General features: G+C 50.5%; 1 protein-coding gene across 7 annotated transcripts in view; it reads left to right on the top strand.

The window, feature by feature from the left end:
* The window catches only part of ODF2 (outer dense fiber of sperm tails 2), a 306,180-nt gene extending 293,699 nt beyond the window's left edge, over positions 1-12,481 (top strand). For all 7 annotated transcript variants that reach the window (XM_078646615.1, XM_078646614.1, XM_078646612.1 and 4 more), the window contains 3 exons: positions 6,922-7,084; positions 8,331-8,456; positions 10,783-12,481. In XM_078646615.1, coding sequence (XP_078502741.1) covers positions 6,922-7,084; positions 8,331-8,456; positions 10,783-10,956 — 463 coding nt within the window. In that variant the 3' untranslated portion in view covers positions 10,957-12,481. The remainder of the gene's footprint in view (positions 1-6,921; positions 7,085-8,330; positions 8,457-10,782) is intronic.
* Positions 12,482-17,218: the final 4,737 nt, after the last annotated feature.

Genomic DNA, 17,218 nt, shown 5'->3' with positions numbered 1-17,218 from the left:
TTAAACATCACACACAGAGACCTTAAAACCTGGAGGAGAGGGGAGAGGTTAAACATCACACAGAGACCTTAAAACCTGGAGGAGAGGGGAGAGGTTAAACATCACACAGAGACCTTAAAACCTGGAGGAGAGGGGAGAGGTTAAACATCACACAGAGACCCTAAAACCTGGAGGAGAGGGGAGAGGTTAAACATCACACAGAGACCTTAAAACCTGGAGGAGAGGGGAGAGGTTAAACATCACACACAGACCCTAAAACCTGGAGGAGAGGGGAGAGGTTAAACATCACACAGAGACCCTAAAACCTGGAGGAGAGGGGAGAGGTTAAACATCACACACAGACCCTAAAACCCGGAGGAGAGGGGAGAGGTTAAACCGCACACAGAGACCCTAAAACCTGGAGGAGGGGGGAGAGGTTAAACATCACACACAGACCCTAAAACCTGGAGGAGAGGGGAGAGGTTAAACATCACACACAGACCCTAAAACATGGAGGAGAGGGGAGAGGTTAAACATCACACACAGACCCTAAAACCCGGAGGAGAGGGGAGAGGTTACACATCACACACAGACCCTAAAACCCGGAGGAGAAGGGAGAGGTTAAACCGCACACAGAGACCTTAAAACCCGAAGGAGAGGGGAGAGGTTAAACCGCACACAAGACACCCTAAAACCTGGAGGAGAGGGGAGAGGTTAAACATCACACACAGACCCTAAAACCCGGAGGAGATGGGAGAGGTTAAACATCACACACAGACCCTAACACCTGGAGGAGAGGGGAGAGGTTAAACATCACACAGAGACCCTAAAACCTGGAGGAGAGGGGAGAGGTTAAACATCACACACAGACCCTAAAACCTGGAGGAGAGGGGAGAGGTTAAACATCACACAGCGACCCTAAAACCTGGAGGAGAGGGGAGAGGTTAAACATCACACACAGACCCTACAACGTGGAGGAGGGGGGAGAGGTTAAACATCACACAGAGACCCTAAAACCTGGAGGAGAGGGGAGAGGTTAAACCGCACACAAGACACCCTAAAACTCGGAGGAGAGGGGAGAGGTTAAACATCACACAGCGACCCTAAAACCTGGAGGAGAGGGGAGAGGTTAAACATCACACACAGACCCTACAACGTGGAGGAGGGGGGAGAGGTTAAACATCACACAGCGACCCTAAAACCTGGAGGAGAGGGGAGAGGTCAAACATCACACACAGACCCTAAATCCTGGAGGAGAGGGGAGAGGTTAAACATCACACAGAGACCCTAAAACCTGGAGGAGAGGGGAGAGGTTAAACCGCACACAAGACACCCTAAAACTCGGAGGAGAGGGGAGACGTTAAACATCACACAGACCCTAAATCCTGGAGGAGAGGGGAGAGGTTAAACATCACACAGAGACCCTAAAACCTGGAGGAGAGGGGAGAGGTTAAACATGACACACAGACCCTAAAACCTGGAGGAGAGGGGAGAGGTTAAACATCACACACAGACCCTAAAACCTGGAGGAGAGGGGAGAGGTTAAACATCACACAGCGACCCTAAAACCTGGAGGAGAGGGGAGAGGTTAAACATCACACACAGACCCTACAACGTGGAGGAGGGGGGAGAGGTTAAACATCACACAGCGACCCTAAAACCTGGAGGAGAGGGGAGAGGTCAAACATCACACACAGACCCTAAAACCTGGAGGAGAGGGGAGAGGTTAAACATCACACAGAGACTCTAAAACCTGGAGGAGAGGGGAGAGGTTAAACATCACACACAGACCCTAAAACCTGGAGGAGAGGGGAGAGGTTAAACATCACACAGAGACCCTAAAACCTGGAGGAGAGGGGAGAGGTTAAACCGCACACAAGACACCCTAAAACCCGGAGGAGAGGGGAGAGGTTAAACATCACACACAGACCCTAAAACCTGGAGGAGAGGGGAGAGGTTAAACATCACACACAGACCCTAAACGCTGGAGGAGAGGGGAGAGGTTAAACATCACACAGAGACTCTAAAACCTGGAGGAGAGGGGAGACGTTAAACATCACACAGAGACTCTAAAACCTGGAGGAGAGGGGAGAGGTTAAACATCACACAGAGACCTTAAAACCTGGAGGAGAGGGGAGAGGTTAAACATCACACAGACCCTAAAACCTGGAGGAGAGGGGAGAGGTTAAACATGACACAGAGACCCTAAAACCTGGAGGAGAGGGGAGAGGTTAAACATCACACTGAGACCCTAAAACCTGGAGGAGAGGGGAGAGGTTAAACATCACACAGCGACCCTAAAACCTGGAGGAGAGGGGAGAGGTTAAACATCACACACAGACCCTACAACGTGGAGGAGGGGGGAGAGGTTAAACATCACACAGCGACCCTAAAACCTGGAGGAGAGGGGAGACGTTAAACATCACACAGACCCTAAATCCTGGAGGAGAGGGGAGAGGTTAAACATCACACACAGACCCTAAAACCTGGAGGAGAGGGGGGAGGTTAAACATCACACACAGAGACCTTAAAACCTGGAGGAGAGGGGAGAGGTTAAACATCACACAGAGACCTTAAAACCTGGAGGAGAGGGGAGAGGTTAAACATCACACAGAGACCTTAAAACCTGGAGGAGAGGGGAGAGGTTAAACATCACACACAGACCCTAAAACCTGGAGGAGAGGGGAGAGGTTAAACATCGCACACAGACCCTAAAACTTGGAGGAGAGGGGAGAGGTTAAACATCACACACAGACCCTAAAACCTGGAGGAGAGGGGAGAGGTTAAACATCACACAGACCCTAAAACCTGGAGGAGAGGGGAGAGGTTAAACATCACACACAGACCCTAAAACCCAGAGGAGAGGGGGGAGGTTAAACATCACACAGAGACCTTAAAACCTGGAGGAGAGGGGAGAGGTTAAACATCACACAGAGACCCTAAAACCCGGAGGAGAGGGGAGAGGTTAAACATCACACAGACCCTAAAACCTGGAGGAGAGGGGAGAGGTTAAACATCACACAGAGACCCTAAAACCTGGAGGAGAGGGGAGAGGTTAAACCGTACACAAGACACCCTAAAACCCGGAGGAGAGGGGAGAGGTTAAACATCACACACAGACCCTAAAACCTGGAGGAGAGGGGAGAGGTTAAACATCACACACAGACCCTAAACGCTGGAGGAGAGGGGAGAGGTTAAACATCACACAGAGACTCTAAAACCTGGAGGAGAGGGGAGACGTTAAACATCACACAGAGACTCTAAAACCTGGAGGAGAGGGGAGAGGTTAAACATCACACAGAGACCTTAAAACCTGGAGGAGAGGGGAGAGGTTAAACATCACACAGACCCTAAAACCTGGAGGAGAGGGGAGAGGTTAAACATCACACACTGACCCTAAAAACCGGAGGAGAGGGGAGAGGTTAAACATCACACAGAGACCCTAAAACCTGGAGGAGAGGGGAGAGGTTAAACATCACACAGAGACCTTAAAACCTGGAGGAGAGGGGAGAGGTTAAACATCACACAGAGACCCTAAAACCTGGAGGAGAGGGGAGAGGTTAAACATGACACACAGACCCTAAAACCTGGAGGAGAGGGGAGAGGTTAAACATCACACACAGACCCTAAAACCTGGAGGAGAGGGGAGAGGTTAAACATCACACAGCGACCCTAAAACCTGGAGGAGAGGGGAGAGGTTAAACATCACACACAGACCCTACAACGTGGAGGAGGGGGGAGAGGTTAAACATCACACAGCGACCCTAAAACCTGGAGGAGAGGGGAGAGGTCAAACATCACACACAGACCCTAAAACCTGGAGGAGAGGGGGGAGGTTAAACATCACACACAGAGACCTTAAAACCTGGAGGAGAGGGGAGAGGTTAAACATCACACAGAGACCTTAAAACCTGGAGGAGAGGGGAGAGGTTAAACATCACACAGAGACCTTAAAACCTGGAGGAGAGGGGAGAGGTTAAACATCACACAGAGACCCTAAAACCTGGAGGAGAGGGGAGAGGTTAAACATCACACAGAGACCTTAAAACCTGGAGGAGAGGGGAGAGGTTAAACATCACACACAGACCCTAAAACCTGGAGGAGAGGGGAGAGGTTAAACATCACACAGAGACCCTAAAACCTGGAGGAGAGGGGAGAGGTTAAACATCACACACAGACCCTAAAACCCGGAGGAGAGGGGAGAGGTTAAACATCACACACAGACCCTAAAACCTGGAGGAGGGGGGAGAGGTTAAACATCACACACAGACCCTAAAACCTGGAGGAGAGGGGAGAGGTTAAACATCACACACAGACCCTAAAACCTGGAGGAGAGGGGAGAGGTTAAACATCACACACAGACCCTAAAACCTGGAGGAGAGGGGAGAGGTTAAACATCACACACAGACCCTAAAACCTGGAGGAGAGGGGAGAGGTTAAACATCACACACAGACCCTAAAACATGGAGGAGAGGGGAGAGGTTAAACATCACACACAGACCCTAAAACCCGGAGGAGAGGGGAGAGGTTACACATCACACACAGACCCTAAAACCCGGAGGAGAAGGGAGAGGTTAAACCGCACACAGAGACCTTAAAACCCGAAGGAGAGGGGAGAGGTTAAACCGCACACAAGACACCCTAAAACCTGGAGGAGAGGGGAGAGGTTAAACATCACACACAGACCCTAACACCTGGAGGAGAGGGGAGACGTTAAACATCACACAGACCCTAACACCTGGAGGAGAGGGGAGAGGTTAAACATCACACACAGACCCTAAAACCCGGAGGAGAGGGGAGAGGTTAAACATCACACACAGACCCTAAAACCTGGAGGAGAGGGGAGAGGTTAAACATCACACACAGACCCTAAAACCTGGAGGAGAGGGGAGAGGTTAAACATCACACACAGACCCTAAAACCTGGAGGAGAGGGGAGAGGTTAAACATCACACAGAGACCCTAAAACCTGGAGGAGAGGGGAGAGGTTAAACATCACACACAGACCCTAAAACCTGGAGGAGAGGGGAGAGGTTAAACATCACACAGCGACCCTAAAACCTGGAGGAGAGGGGAGAGGTTAAACATCACACACAGACCCTACAACGTGGAGGAGGGGGGAGAGGTTAAACATCACACAGCGACCCTAAAACCTGGAGGAGAGGGGAGACGTTAAACATCACACAGACCCTAAATCCTGGAGGAGAGGGGAGAGGTTAAACATCACACAGAGACCCTAAAACCTGGAGGAGAGGGGAGAGGTTAAACCGCACACAAGACACCCTAAAACCCGGAGGAGAGGGGAGACGTTAAACATCACACAGACCCTAAATCCTGGAGGAGAGGGGAGAGGTTAAACATCACACAGAGACCCTAAAACCTGGAGGAGAGGGGAGAGGTTAAACATGACACACAGACCCTAAAACCTGGAGGAGAGGGGAGAGGTTAAACATCACACACAGACCCTAAAACCTGGAGGAGAGGGGAGAGGTTAAACATCACACAGCGACCCTAAAACCTGGAGGAGAGGGGAGAGGTTAAACATCACACACAGACCCTACAACGTGGAGGAGGGGGGAGAGGTTAAACATCACACAGAGACCCTAAAACCTGGAGGAGAGGGGAGAGGTCAAACATCACACACAGACCCTAAAACCTGGAGGAGAGGGGGGAGGTTAAACATCACACACAGAGACCTTAAAACCTGGAGGAGAGGGGAGAGGTTAAACATCACACAGAGACCTTAAAACCTGGAGGAGAGGGGAGAGGTTAAACATCACACAGAGACCCTAAAACCTGGAGGAGAGGGGAGAGGTTAAACATCACACAGAGACCCTAAAACCTGGAGGAGAGGGGAGAGGTTAAACATCACACACAGACCCTAAAACCTGGAGGAGAGGGGAGAGGTTAAACATCACACAGCGACCCTAAAACCTGGAGGAGAGGGGAGAGGTTAAACATCACACACAGACCCTACAACGTGGAGGAGGGGGGAGAGGTTAAACATCACACAGCGACCCTAAAACCTGGAGGAGAGGGGAGACGTTAAACATCACACAGACCCTAAATCCTGGAGGAGAGGGGAGAGGTTAAACATCACACAGAGACCCTAAAACCTGGAGGAGAGGGGAGAGGTTAAACCGCACACAAGACACCCTAAAACCCGGAGGAGAGGGGAGACGTTAAACATCACACAGACCCTAAATCCTGGAGGAGAGGGGAGACGTTAAACATCACACAGAGACCCTAAAACCTGGAGGAGAGGGGAGACGTTAAACATCACACAGAGACCCTAAATCCTGGAGGAGAGGGGAGAGGTTAAACATCACACAGAGACCTTAAAACCTGGAGGAGAGGGGAGAGGTTAAACATCACACAGAGACCCTAAAACCTGGAGGAGAGGGGAGAGGTTAAACATCACACAGAGACCCTAAAACCCGGAGGAGAGGGGAGAGGTTAAACATCACACAGAGACCCTAGTGCCTCTGAAGTAAGGTAAGTTAAATATCACACAGACCCTACAAACTGGAGCAAAGGGGAAGAATAAAGTGCATGGACTTCAACGCTTCTAGAGTATGGAGACGATGTTAAATATCACACCCCTCTGTGTATGGTGAAGAAATCCTAAATTGCACACAGATCTCATTGGTTTTGGTGGAGAGGTTGTATTTTACTCTCATATCATAATGACTCATGAGGGAAAGGTTAAACATCACTCAGACACAAAAGCTTTAAAATAATATTTTAGCATTTGAAATCCTGAACCCCAAAGGGGGTTAAATATCATACTTAGACCCCAATATCTCTAGGGTATGAAGGAGACGTTTAATGTCTCACTGAGACCCCGGTGCTTTTTCCGTAGCTGGGAGAGGTGAGGCATTGCTCTGGTGGCAGGGGATCAGGGGTTGATCCATGACCTTCCAAACTTATTTTCCAATTTTAGGAAACTGGATGAAGCCGGCGCCCAGAACAGAGATCTGGTTCAAATAGTAGCCAAACGCGAGGAGTCAATCCACCAGAACCAGGTGCGGCTGGAAGAGAAGACGCGAGAGTGTGCTTCCTTGGCTCGGCAGCTGGAATCTGCCATCCAGGACGCCAAGCGACAGGTGAGCCACATGGTGTGGGTGATGCCCTTTCATAAAGGGCGTTTTACAGCCTATCACGAATGATCGAATGCAGCTCGATAGACTTCAACCTGCGTCTTCTCTCTGACAACCTGTTCTACACCAAGAAAGAGGGGGCAGAAGCTAGCTCGGCAGCTAAACCTGGGTGGTGGGAAGAATGTGAGCTGATGCCTTTTACCCACAAAAATAAGAGATGCATATCCTGCCTGACGTGGGCACCTCGCATAACTCCGGCTGTGGCAGCATGTACTGCTCCACGACACAATGAGAGGGTCGTAAGCTCACCCCAGAGCCCTCAGTGACTGGCATATGTGGCCAGATCACACCATCCTTCCCCCCCACACACACAGGCACCGCACCGCACACACCCACACACAAACAAACACACACACATTCTGTTTTTGTAAGAGGGACCGATGGTGAAGCACTCATGTTGTGTAATAGCATGTGCCGTGCACACTAAAAGCGCCTATGTGAATGTCATAACCCACAGAGGGGGATTATATAGGAAGATACTGCTCACCAATGGCGGTGCGGGGATTCACATCCTGTTTCTTGGGCACCGACAGAAGGTGAAGCACTTGTGATAATGTCTATGTGAAGCCCATATCCAACACTGAGTACTTCATGGCCAGAGGCCCTCCTCCCAGCTGGGTGAGAGGATGTGTAGCCTACTCCTGAAGGGGCTGTGATCCTACTATCTGACCAGGCGCAGCCCATATTCAACACCAAAGTGGAAGGGATGTTTTGTTGTGAGCCATTCCTAAAGTGAGCACAAGGCTGAGACCAGTCCCTCTAACAGAGTCTACCAAAGGGGCAGACCACCATTCCAATCCGAATCAGCTGATATTGCACTGCGGGGGCATGTGGACAGCGGTTTGCGAGCTTGTTTCATACTGGCAGAGTGTGCTTGTGGGTGTCATAAGCAGCCCGGCACATGTTCACGTTACCGGCTTCCATATGTGTACCTTGAGGGGTAGTGCAGGCCTGCTCCGGATGGTGGGTCTTTCGTTGCCGGGTTACGTGTAGGTCCGCCCTTGCGCACACCTTGTTGTGGCAGGTCAGGGAACTGAAGCACAGGGATTTGGTCATTTTCCCGGGATGACATACATGACTTGAGTTCAGCTGCTAGGAAAATGCAAACATATTTGTTTCCGTAGTCTGTAGCTTGTTTGCATGCTGGTGGCGTGATATGGGTATGAAAACATTTATTTTCTTGTGTCCTCAGGTGGATCAGACCAGAGAGCGAGCGTCATCCAAAGAGCGAACGACCACATCCAAAGTGCTTGATCTGGAGACGCAACTGAGCAGAACGAAGACTGAACTCATCCAGCTGCGGCGCAGCAAAGAAGATGTGAGTTTGAAAGCATGAGTGGGGCCCCTATGGAGGAGTGCATGAGGGGGACCATGTGAGAGTGAGCCCTGAGGGGGATCACACGAGGATGTGAAAGAGGCAGTCTGTGAGCAGGGTCACGGATAAAGGGCTGTGAGAGGGGTTTTACGTGCAAGAGGTAGGGTCAAGGCCGGGTTTGATGGCCACTGCGCAAGAAGGGCATGGTGAGGGTGCGACAAAAGCAGTATTTGGAACCAGATCTCTTATTCCAAGATCCTAGTAAATATCCCCCCATTCATTAGCTGCAAAAGACTGTCCACCTTTAAATTAGCATTCCGAGCATGGACTCGAGAGAAAATTAATTCTTTAGGTACCGTTGGGTATCTGTCGGAGAAATGCCACTAGGTTTAGCCGGTTGAGCCATTTGCGGCGGAGGCAGAAGTGGTTTAAACCTTGTAGAGCAGTCGGGAATCTCTTGGGGCCTTGAGCTCCAGTAATGTTCAAAGTATTGGCATTGTCCTGGTCTGGAACTGTGTGGAGGGCTGCTGGTCCTCAACGACACGCTGGCATTCTGTGACGCCCCCCGCCCGAGGGATCATCCAGCCTGAAGCACCACCCCCACACCCTGTTCCGCTCTCCCCCGCCCCAGGGATCACTGAGCCTGAAGCCTTCCTACCCCTGCTCCCCTCACCCCCTTCCCGGATCATCTTGCCTGAAGTTTGACTTGTTGCCTGACCCTTCTTTCTACACGCACTCTATTCCATTGTGATTGTTTGGGGTGGGTTTAAGGGGCAGACTTGTTAAACACAAACCATCTCATTTACTTTGCAGTAAAGATAATGTGAAGACTAGCACATCTACCCAACCTCCCACAGAACAGACCCCATCCTCAACATACCAGGCTCTGCTGCACCCCAGTTCTTCTTGGTGACATTCCTTTGTTGTCTGAGCAGCACCTGACCTATATATGGGGTCATATATCTTATAAACCCCAACCCTGCTAGTGTTGCACAAGCTAACGTAAAGAGGAAGGGTGATATGTCTTTTTTCACTGTAGCCCCACAGGATTTCCCTTCTCCTTTGCGTCACCATCCCAACAGATAACCGTAACAAAAGACATGTCCTCTGTCGGACATCGTTCAGATGCTTGTACTACTTCCGGATGTAGTTATAGGTTTACTACTTACCTCTACTTTCTCCCACACTGCAGCGAGCCTCCTTGTGCACCTCCCTCCTTACTGGAGGCTTGATCGTGGGTGGTGCTTTCGTACTTCTTTTTACTGGCAAGAGTGGCTTGAGCAGTGTGAGGGTACAGTTGTAGTTCTGCCCCTACCTCCGTAGCATGCTCTTGTACTCCTTGCTAGTAGCCTTAGCAGTGTGAGGGTACAGTTGTAGTTCTGCCTTTACCTCCCTTGAATGCTCTCACACACCTTGCTGGTAGCTTGAGCAGTGTGAGGGTACAGTTGTAGTTCTGCCTTTACCTCCCTTGAATGCTCTCGCACACCTTGCTGGTGGCTTGAGAGCTGGTCAGATAAAGTTGTAATTTCGCCCCTACTTCCGTTGCATGCTCTCCTACTCCCTGCTGGCTGTGTGAGTAGTGCCAGGTGTGGTTCTTCTTTGGTTGTGCGGTCCTGTCTGCCTTCCAGACTGGCCATTCTCTTCTGGATTATTCTGCTGTTCCACAGCACCCCCTCTCTTTGCCAGTTCTGTGTTCACATTGGGTCAGGCCTTCTCGCCCTGTCGCATGTATCCTCCAATCCTTTAGACCAGTGGTTCTTAATGTGTGACTTCTGTGGACCCCACTGACTCATGGGAACCCCCCGCACAGAGGTATTAGTGGGAGCAGAGGGGCCCAGCCTCAGCAATTCCAATGATTTTAACCTCAAAACAGTATACAAAAATATAGAATATATAAAATGCAAAAATATTTTACTTATTTTCCAAACACAATTTTATTTATACTTTATAACTCAGCTAATATTATTTAATTTTCTAAAAAGTCATGGAAGACCCCTAGGAAGTCACAGAGTCCAGGGGGACCTGATCACAAGTTAAGAACCACTGCTTTAAGCCATTTCTTTTTACTATTTTCTTCACCTAAGCTCAGGCCCCTCTTCTGTGATTTCTCACTTTCCTCTGCACAGTCTTGTTAATGGAGAGCTTGTGCCTGGCGTCTCTTTCTGGTGGTGTGTGCACCCAAGGTTGAAGTAACTCTCTGCGAGTACTTCATGTTCAGCTTTCGTATTTAGTAGGGATGCTCCTGAGTGTGCAACATGTTTTCCCGCTCTGTGGGATGAAAGCTTGTATTCTTTCACTGGCTCAGCTCTCTGCTTCTTTCTTCCTCTAGGCTGATCGCCGGTTCCAGAGCCGCCTGCAGGACATGAAGGACCGCTTAGAGCAGTCGGAGAGCACCAACCGCAGTATGCAGAACTACGTCCAGTTCCTCAAATCTTCCTACGCAAATGTCTTTGGGGATACCGCACTGTCCAGCTCTCCAGTTCGGCCCCGAACCCCACTATAGGAGTTTTAGAGCCACATTTCTACGCTCAGACGTGGTGCATAGTGGAACAGTGTGTACAATGGCTGGTCAATCATGGGCTTCCGCCCTTTGACCATTCAGAAATCAAAGCATCCATTGGTGACCAACTTGGTGTTCTGGACCTGGATATAGTGCTGGAATCGCAGCAGGACAGGTGTGCAGCCTGGCGGTATTCTCCTGTGCCCAGATGCAAAGAGTTTGGGTTTTATCTCCATGACTGCAGGTTTTTATGTTTTTTTAAAGATTTGACATTTTCCAAAAAACAGCATGGCTTCTCGCTTTCAAGAGTCTTCCACCATGTAGCCTACAGTTTCAGTTCTGGTGTCTACACTCCAGGGTACTTAACGTCCACTGCACTTCTAGCATGGTCTATTTGTCCTCTGCACTTTTGGTCTTGTGTTTTTACACCATCTTGCATCTTCGTCTGGTGTCTGCTTGGAAGCGAAGGTGGTCATTTCATATCTCCTTTCCTGGATTCCCATGGCTGGTCTGGCCAGCATCAGGTAAGAACCGTTATAGAGACATGCACACTGGAAGAAAGAAGACATGTGATGCTAGTGTCCATGGAATAAACCGGCTCAAGGAAAGGGACACGTGAACCCTTGGGCATGCTCTGCTCTTGAGGTGCATCAAAGCTTGGCCACTGGAGGAGATGCCAAGTTCAGATGCCGGTGACCACTTCTTAGTCTATCTGCTGCCCTCTCTGCCATAGTTTGAGTCCTTCAGTCCCACCGTTGAACCCGCCTGAAACGTCAGGGCAAGTTCATGTGTTGAGTTCTTCCATGTTGGTACGATTTCTATGCATCTGAAGGTACATTGGTCAGTCACTGCACTCTAGCGAACAAGCGGCCACATACAACACCCTATTTCATCCCCGAAAAGAATACACTACATCACGTGACACATCTTCTGACTGTCGTAAATAACACAGCACCACATATGGAGCAGTATGGGCTCATCTCCTCATAAGAACATGTGGCGCGATCTCATTCCTACAAGGAACTTGCAGGAACATAGTAACGCCCACTCCCATTAAGAGAACATAGGTCCACGTAAGATGCTCCCTGTTCCCCATGAACAACAGTCAGAAGATCAGAGGCCTGTCCCCTCCCAGCTCCAAATCACCTCCTCAGAGCAAGAAGCGAGAGCCTCTCCACAGACCCACGATGAGCACATCTGACCAACGAGGCAGCCTCCTCTCTCCCCTAAACTCAACTTGCAGTTGTCCCTTCCTTGCTCCATGATGAGCACAGCGAGAGGTAAAACATCATCTTTTCCACGTCGAGAGTGTGGAGCAGTATACAGAATTTAGCATTTCAGTACTTCGCCGACATTTTCACTTTTATGCATTTTGTATGGTTTTCTATTTATGATCTCGACAGCCCTCGATGAAGGGTTGATCACGAGTACATTTCCTATGATTGAATGTTTGAATCAGTATTTATGAGTTGCGTTTGTATGAATTCAAAAATATGAAAGGTGCTAATAAACAATTTCAGTTTTGAAATCTGTTTTTCGTTTGTCTCTGCTTTTGCCTCAGTACCCATACGCTCAGTTTCCCGTTTGCCGAGATATCCTGGCCATAAACCAGTGGCTGGGAAGCTGTCTTGTGCAACAACGATGAACTAAAATGTCTGTGAGGTCTGTAAATAGCACAGCCCTTTAAAAGCCCGCCAGTCCCAAAACTGCAAACGTTTGCTTGTGCTGTTCATAGTCAGACCTCTGTAGAGCTGTTCCTGCATGCAGTTACACTGCCTTCCACACACATGTTTCTCTCCCAGTACTTCGTATGACTGCTTCATGTGACGCTCTTCATGTCAGTCCCAGTGTTCAAGGATCATCCACACTGCATTGCCTGCATCACTCTTCTCCTGGCTGCAACTGCTGCACCCAACTTTCTTTCCAGTCCTTAAGCAATAGGCTTGTTTGGTGGCCCCAGGTTCATTGTTGGCTGCACCTGCAGTGGTGTTTAATAGGCTTGTTTGGTGGCCCCCGGGTTCATTGTTGGCTGCATCTGCAGTGGTGTTCTATAGGCTTGTTTTGTGGCCCCCCAGGTTCATTGTTGGCTGCACCTGCAGTGGTGTTCAATAGGCTTGTTTGGTGGCCCCCGGGTTCATTGTTTGCTGCACCTGCAGTGGTGTTCAATAGGCTTGTTTGGTGGCCCCCAGGTTCATTGTTTGCTGCACCTGCAGTGGTGTTCAATAGACTTGTTTGGTGGCCCCCAGGTTCATTGTTGGCTGCACCTGCAGTGGTGTTCAATAGACTTGTTTGGTGGCCCCCAGGTTCATTGTTGGCTGCACCTGCAGTGGTGTTCAATAGACTTGTTTGGTGGCCCCCGGGTTCATTGTTGGCTGCACCTGCAGTGGTGTTCAGTAGACTTGTTTGGTGGCCCCCAGGTTCATTGTTTGCTGCACCTGCAGTGGTGTTCAATAGGCCTGTTTGTGGCCCCCAGGTTCATTGTTTGCTGCACCTGCAGCGGTGTTGAATAGGCTTGTTTGGTGGCCCCCAGGTTCATTGTTGGCTGCACCTGCAGTGGTGTTCAATAGACTTGTTTGGTGGCCCCCAGGTTCATTGTTTGCTGGCCCCCAGGTTCATTGTTTGCTGCACCTGCAGTGGTGTTCAATAGGCTTGTTTGGTGGCCCCCGGGTTCATTGTTTGCTGCACCTGCAGTGGTGTTCAATAGGCTTGTTTGGTGGCCCCCGGGTTCATTGTTGGCTGCACCTGCAGTGGTGTTCAATAGACTTGTTTGGTGGCCCCCGGGTTCATTGTTTGCTGCACCTGCAGTGGTGTTCAATAGGCTTGTTTGGTGGCCCCCAGGTTCATTGTTGGCTGCACCTGCAGTGGTGTTCAATAGACTTGTTTGGTGGCCCCCAGGTTCATTGTTTGCTGCACCTGCAGTGGTGTTCAATAGACTTGTTTGGTGGCCCCCAGGTTCATTGTTGGCTGCACCTGCAGTGGTGTTCAATAGACTTGTTTGGTGGCCCCCAGGTTCATTGTTGGCTGCACCTGCAGTGGTGTTCAATAGGCTTGTTTGGTGGCCCCCAGGTTCATTGTTGGCTGCACCTGCAGTGGTGTTCAATAGGCTTGTTTGGTGGCCCCCAGGTTCATTGTTTGCTGCACCTGCAGTGGTGTTCAATAGACTTGTTTGGTGGCCCCCAGGTTCATTGTTGGCTGCACCTGCAGTGGTGTTCAATAGACTTGTTTGGTAGCCCCCAGGTTCATTGTTGGCTGCACCTGCAGTGGTGTTCAATAGACTTGTTTGGTGGCCCCCAGGTTCATTGTTTGCTGCACCTGCAGTGGTGTTCAATAGGCCTGTTTGGTGGCCCCCAGGTTCATTGTTTGCTGCACCTGCAGCGGTGTTGAATAGGCTTGTTTGGTGGCCCCCAGGTTCATTGTTGGCTGCACCTGCAGTGGTGTTCAATAGACTTGTTTGGTGGCCCCCAGGTTCATTGTTTGCTGCACCTGCAGTGGTGTTCAATAGGCTTGTTTGCTGGCCCCCAGGTTCATTGTTGGCTGCACCTGCAGTGGTGTTCAATAGGCTTGTTTGGTGGCCCCCAGGTTCATTGTTTGGTGCACCTGCAGTGGCTTTCAATAGACTTATTTGGTGGCCCCCAGGTTCATTGTTGGCTGCATCTGCAGTGGTGTTCTATAGGCTTGTTTGGTGGCCCCCAGGTTCATTGTTTGCTGCACCTGCAGTGGTGTTCAATAGGCTTGTTTGGTGGCCCCCAGGTTCATTGTTGGCTGCACCTGCAGTGGTGTTCAATAGGCTTGTTTGGTGGCCCCCCAGGTTCATTGTTTGCTGCACCTGCAGTGGTGTTCAATAGACTTGTTTGGTGGCCCCCAGGTTCATAGTTGTCTGCACCTGCAGCGGTATTCAATAGACTTGTTTGGTGGCCCCCGGGTTCATTGTTGGCTGCACCTGCAGTGGTGTTCAATAGACTTGTTTGGTGGCCCCCAGGTTCATTGTTGGCTGCACCTGCAGTGGTGTTCAATAGACTCGTTTGGTGGCCCTCAGGTTCATTGTTTGCTGCACCTGCAGTGGTGACAATAGGCCTGTTTGGTGGCCCCAGGTTCATTGTTTGCTGCACCTGCAGCGGTGTTGAATAGGCTTGTTTGGTGGCCCCCAGGTTCATTGTTGGCTGCACTTGCAGTGGTGTTCAATAGACTTGTTTGGTGGCCCCCAGGTTCATTGTTTGCTGCACCTGCAGTGGTGTTCAATAGGCTTGTATGCTGGCCCCCAGGTTCATTGTTGGCTGCACCTGCAGTGGTGTTCAATAGGCTTGTTTGGTGGCCCTCGGGTTCATTGTTGGCTGCATCTGCAGTGGAGTTCAATAGACTTCTTTGGTGGCCCCCAGGTTCATTGTTTGCTGCACCTGCAGTGGAGTTCAATAGACTTGTTTGGTGGCCCCCAGGTTCATTGTTGGCTGCATCTGCAGTGGTGTTCTATAGGCTTGTTTGGTGGCCCCCGGGTTCATTGTTGGCTGCACCTGCAGTGGTGTTCAATAGGCTTGTTTGGTGGTCCCCGGGTTCATTGTTGGCTGCACCTGCAGTGGTGTTCAATAGGCTTGTTTGGTGGCCCCCGGGTTCATTGTTTGCTGCACCTGCAGTGGTGTTCAATGGGCTTGTTTGGTGGCCCCCAGGTTGATTGTGTGCTGCACCTGCAGTGGTGTTCAATAGGCTTGTTTGGTGGCCCCCAGGTTCATTGTTTGCTGCACCTGCAGTGGTGTTCTATAGGCTTGTTTGGTGGCCCCCAGGTTCATTGTTGGCTGCACCTGCAGTGGTGTTCAATAGGCTTGTTTGGTGGCCCCCAGGTTCATTGTTGGCTGCACCTGCAGTGGCGTTCAATAGACTTGTTTGGTGGCCCCCAGGTTCATTGTTGGCTGCATCTGCAGTGGTGTTCTATAGGCTTGTTTGGTGGCGCCCAGGTTCATTGTTTGCTGCACCTGCAGTGGTGTTCAATAGGCTTGTTTGGTGGCCCCCAGGTTCATTGTTTGCTGCACCTGCAGTGGTGTTCAATAGACTTGTTTGGTGGCCCCCAGGTTCATTGTTGGCTGCACCTGCAGTGGTGTTCAATAGACTTGTTTGGTGGCCCCCAGGTTCATCGTTGGCTGCACCTGCAGTGGTGTTCAATAGACTTGTTTGGTGGCCCCCAGGTTCATTGTTTGCTGCACCTGCAGTGGTGTTCAATAGACTTGTTTGGTGGTCCTCAGGTTCATTGTTTGCTGCACCTGCAGTGGTGTTCAATAGGCTTGTTTGGTGGCCCCCAGGTTCACTGTTGGCTGCACCTGCAGTGGTGTTCAATAGACTTGTTTGGTGGCCCCCAGGTTCATTGTTTGCTGCACCTGCAGTGGTGTTCAATAGGCCTGTGTGTTGTGGCCCCCAGGTTCATTGTTTGCTGCACCTGCAGCGGTGTTGAATAGGCTTGTTTGGTGGCCCTCAGGTTCATTGTTGGCTGCACCTGCAGTGGTGTTCAATAGACTTGTTTGGTGGCCCCCAGGTTCATTGTTTGCTGCACCTGCAGTGGTGTTCAATAGGCTTGTTTGCTGGCACCCAGGTTCATTGTTGGCTGCACCTGCAGCGGTGTTCAATAGGCTTGTTTGGTGGCCCTCGGGTTCATTGTTGGCTGCATCTGCAGTGGAGTTCAATAGACTTGTTTGGTGGCCCCCAGGTTCATTGTTTGCAACACCTGCAGTGGAGTTCAATAGACTTGTTTGGTGGCCCCCGGGTTCATTGTTGGCTGCATCTGCAGTGGTGTTCTATAGGCTTGTTTGGTGGCCCCCGGGTTCATTGTTGGCTGCACCTGCAGTGGTGTTCAATAGGCTTGTTTGGTGGCCCCTGGGTTCATTGTTGGCTGCACCTGCAGTGGTGTTCAATAGGCTTATTTGGTGGCCCCCGGGTTCATTGTTTGCTGCACCTGCAGTGGTGTTCAATAGGCTTGTTTGGTGGCCCCCAGGTTGATTGTGTGCTGCACCTGCAGTGGTGTTCAATAAGCTTGTTTGGTGGCCCCCAGGTTCATTGTTGGCTGCATCTGCAGTGGTGTTCAATAGACTTGTTTGGTGGCCCCCAGGTTCATTGTTTGCTGCACCTGCAGTGGTGTTCAATAGGCTTGTTTGGTGGCCCCCAGGTTCATTGTTTGCTGCACCTGCAGTGTTGTTCAATAGACTTGTTTGGTGGTCCCCAGGTTCATTGTTTGCTGCACCTGCAGTGGTGTTCAATAGGCTTGTTTGGTGGCCCCCAGGTTCAC

The sequence above is a fragment of the Lissotriton helveticus genome, chromosome 5_2 (genome assembly GCF_964261635.1).
Source record: "Lissotriton helveticus chromosome 5_2, aLisHel1.1, whole genome shotgun sequence".
Lineage (NCBI taxonomy): Eukaryota > Metazoa > Chordata > Amphibia > Caudata > Salamandridae > Lissotriton > Lissotriton helveticus.
The sequence above is the reverse complement of the archived record's forward strand: the minus strand, read 5'-3'. Positions and strand labels throughout refer to the sequence as shown.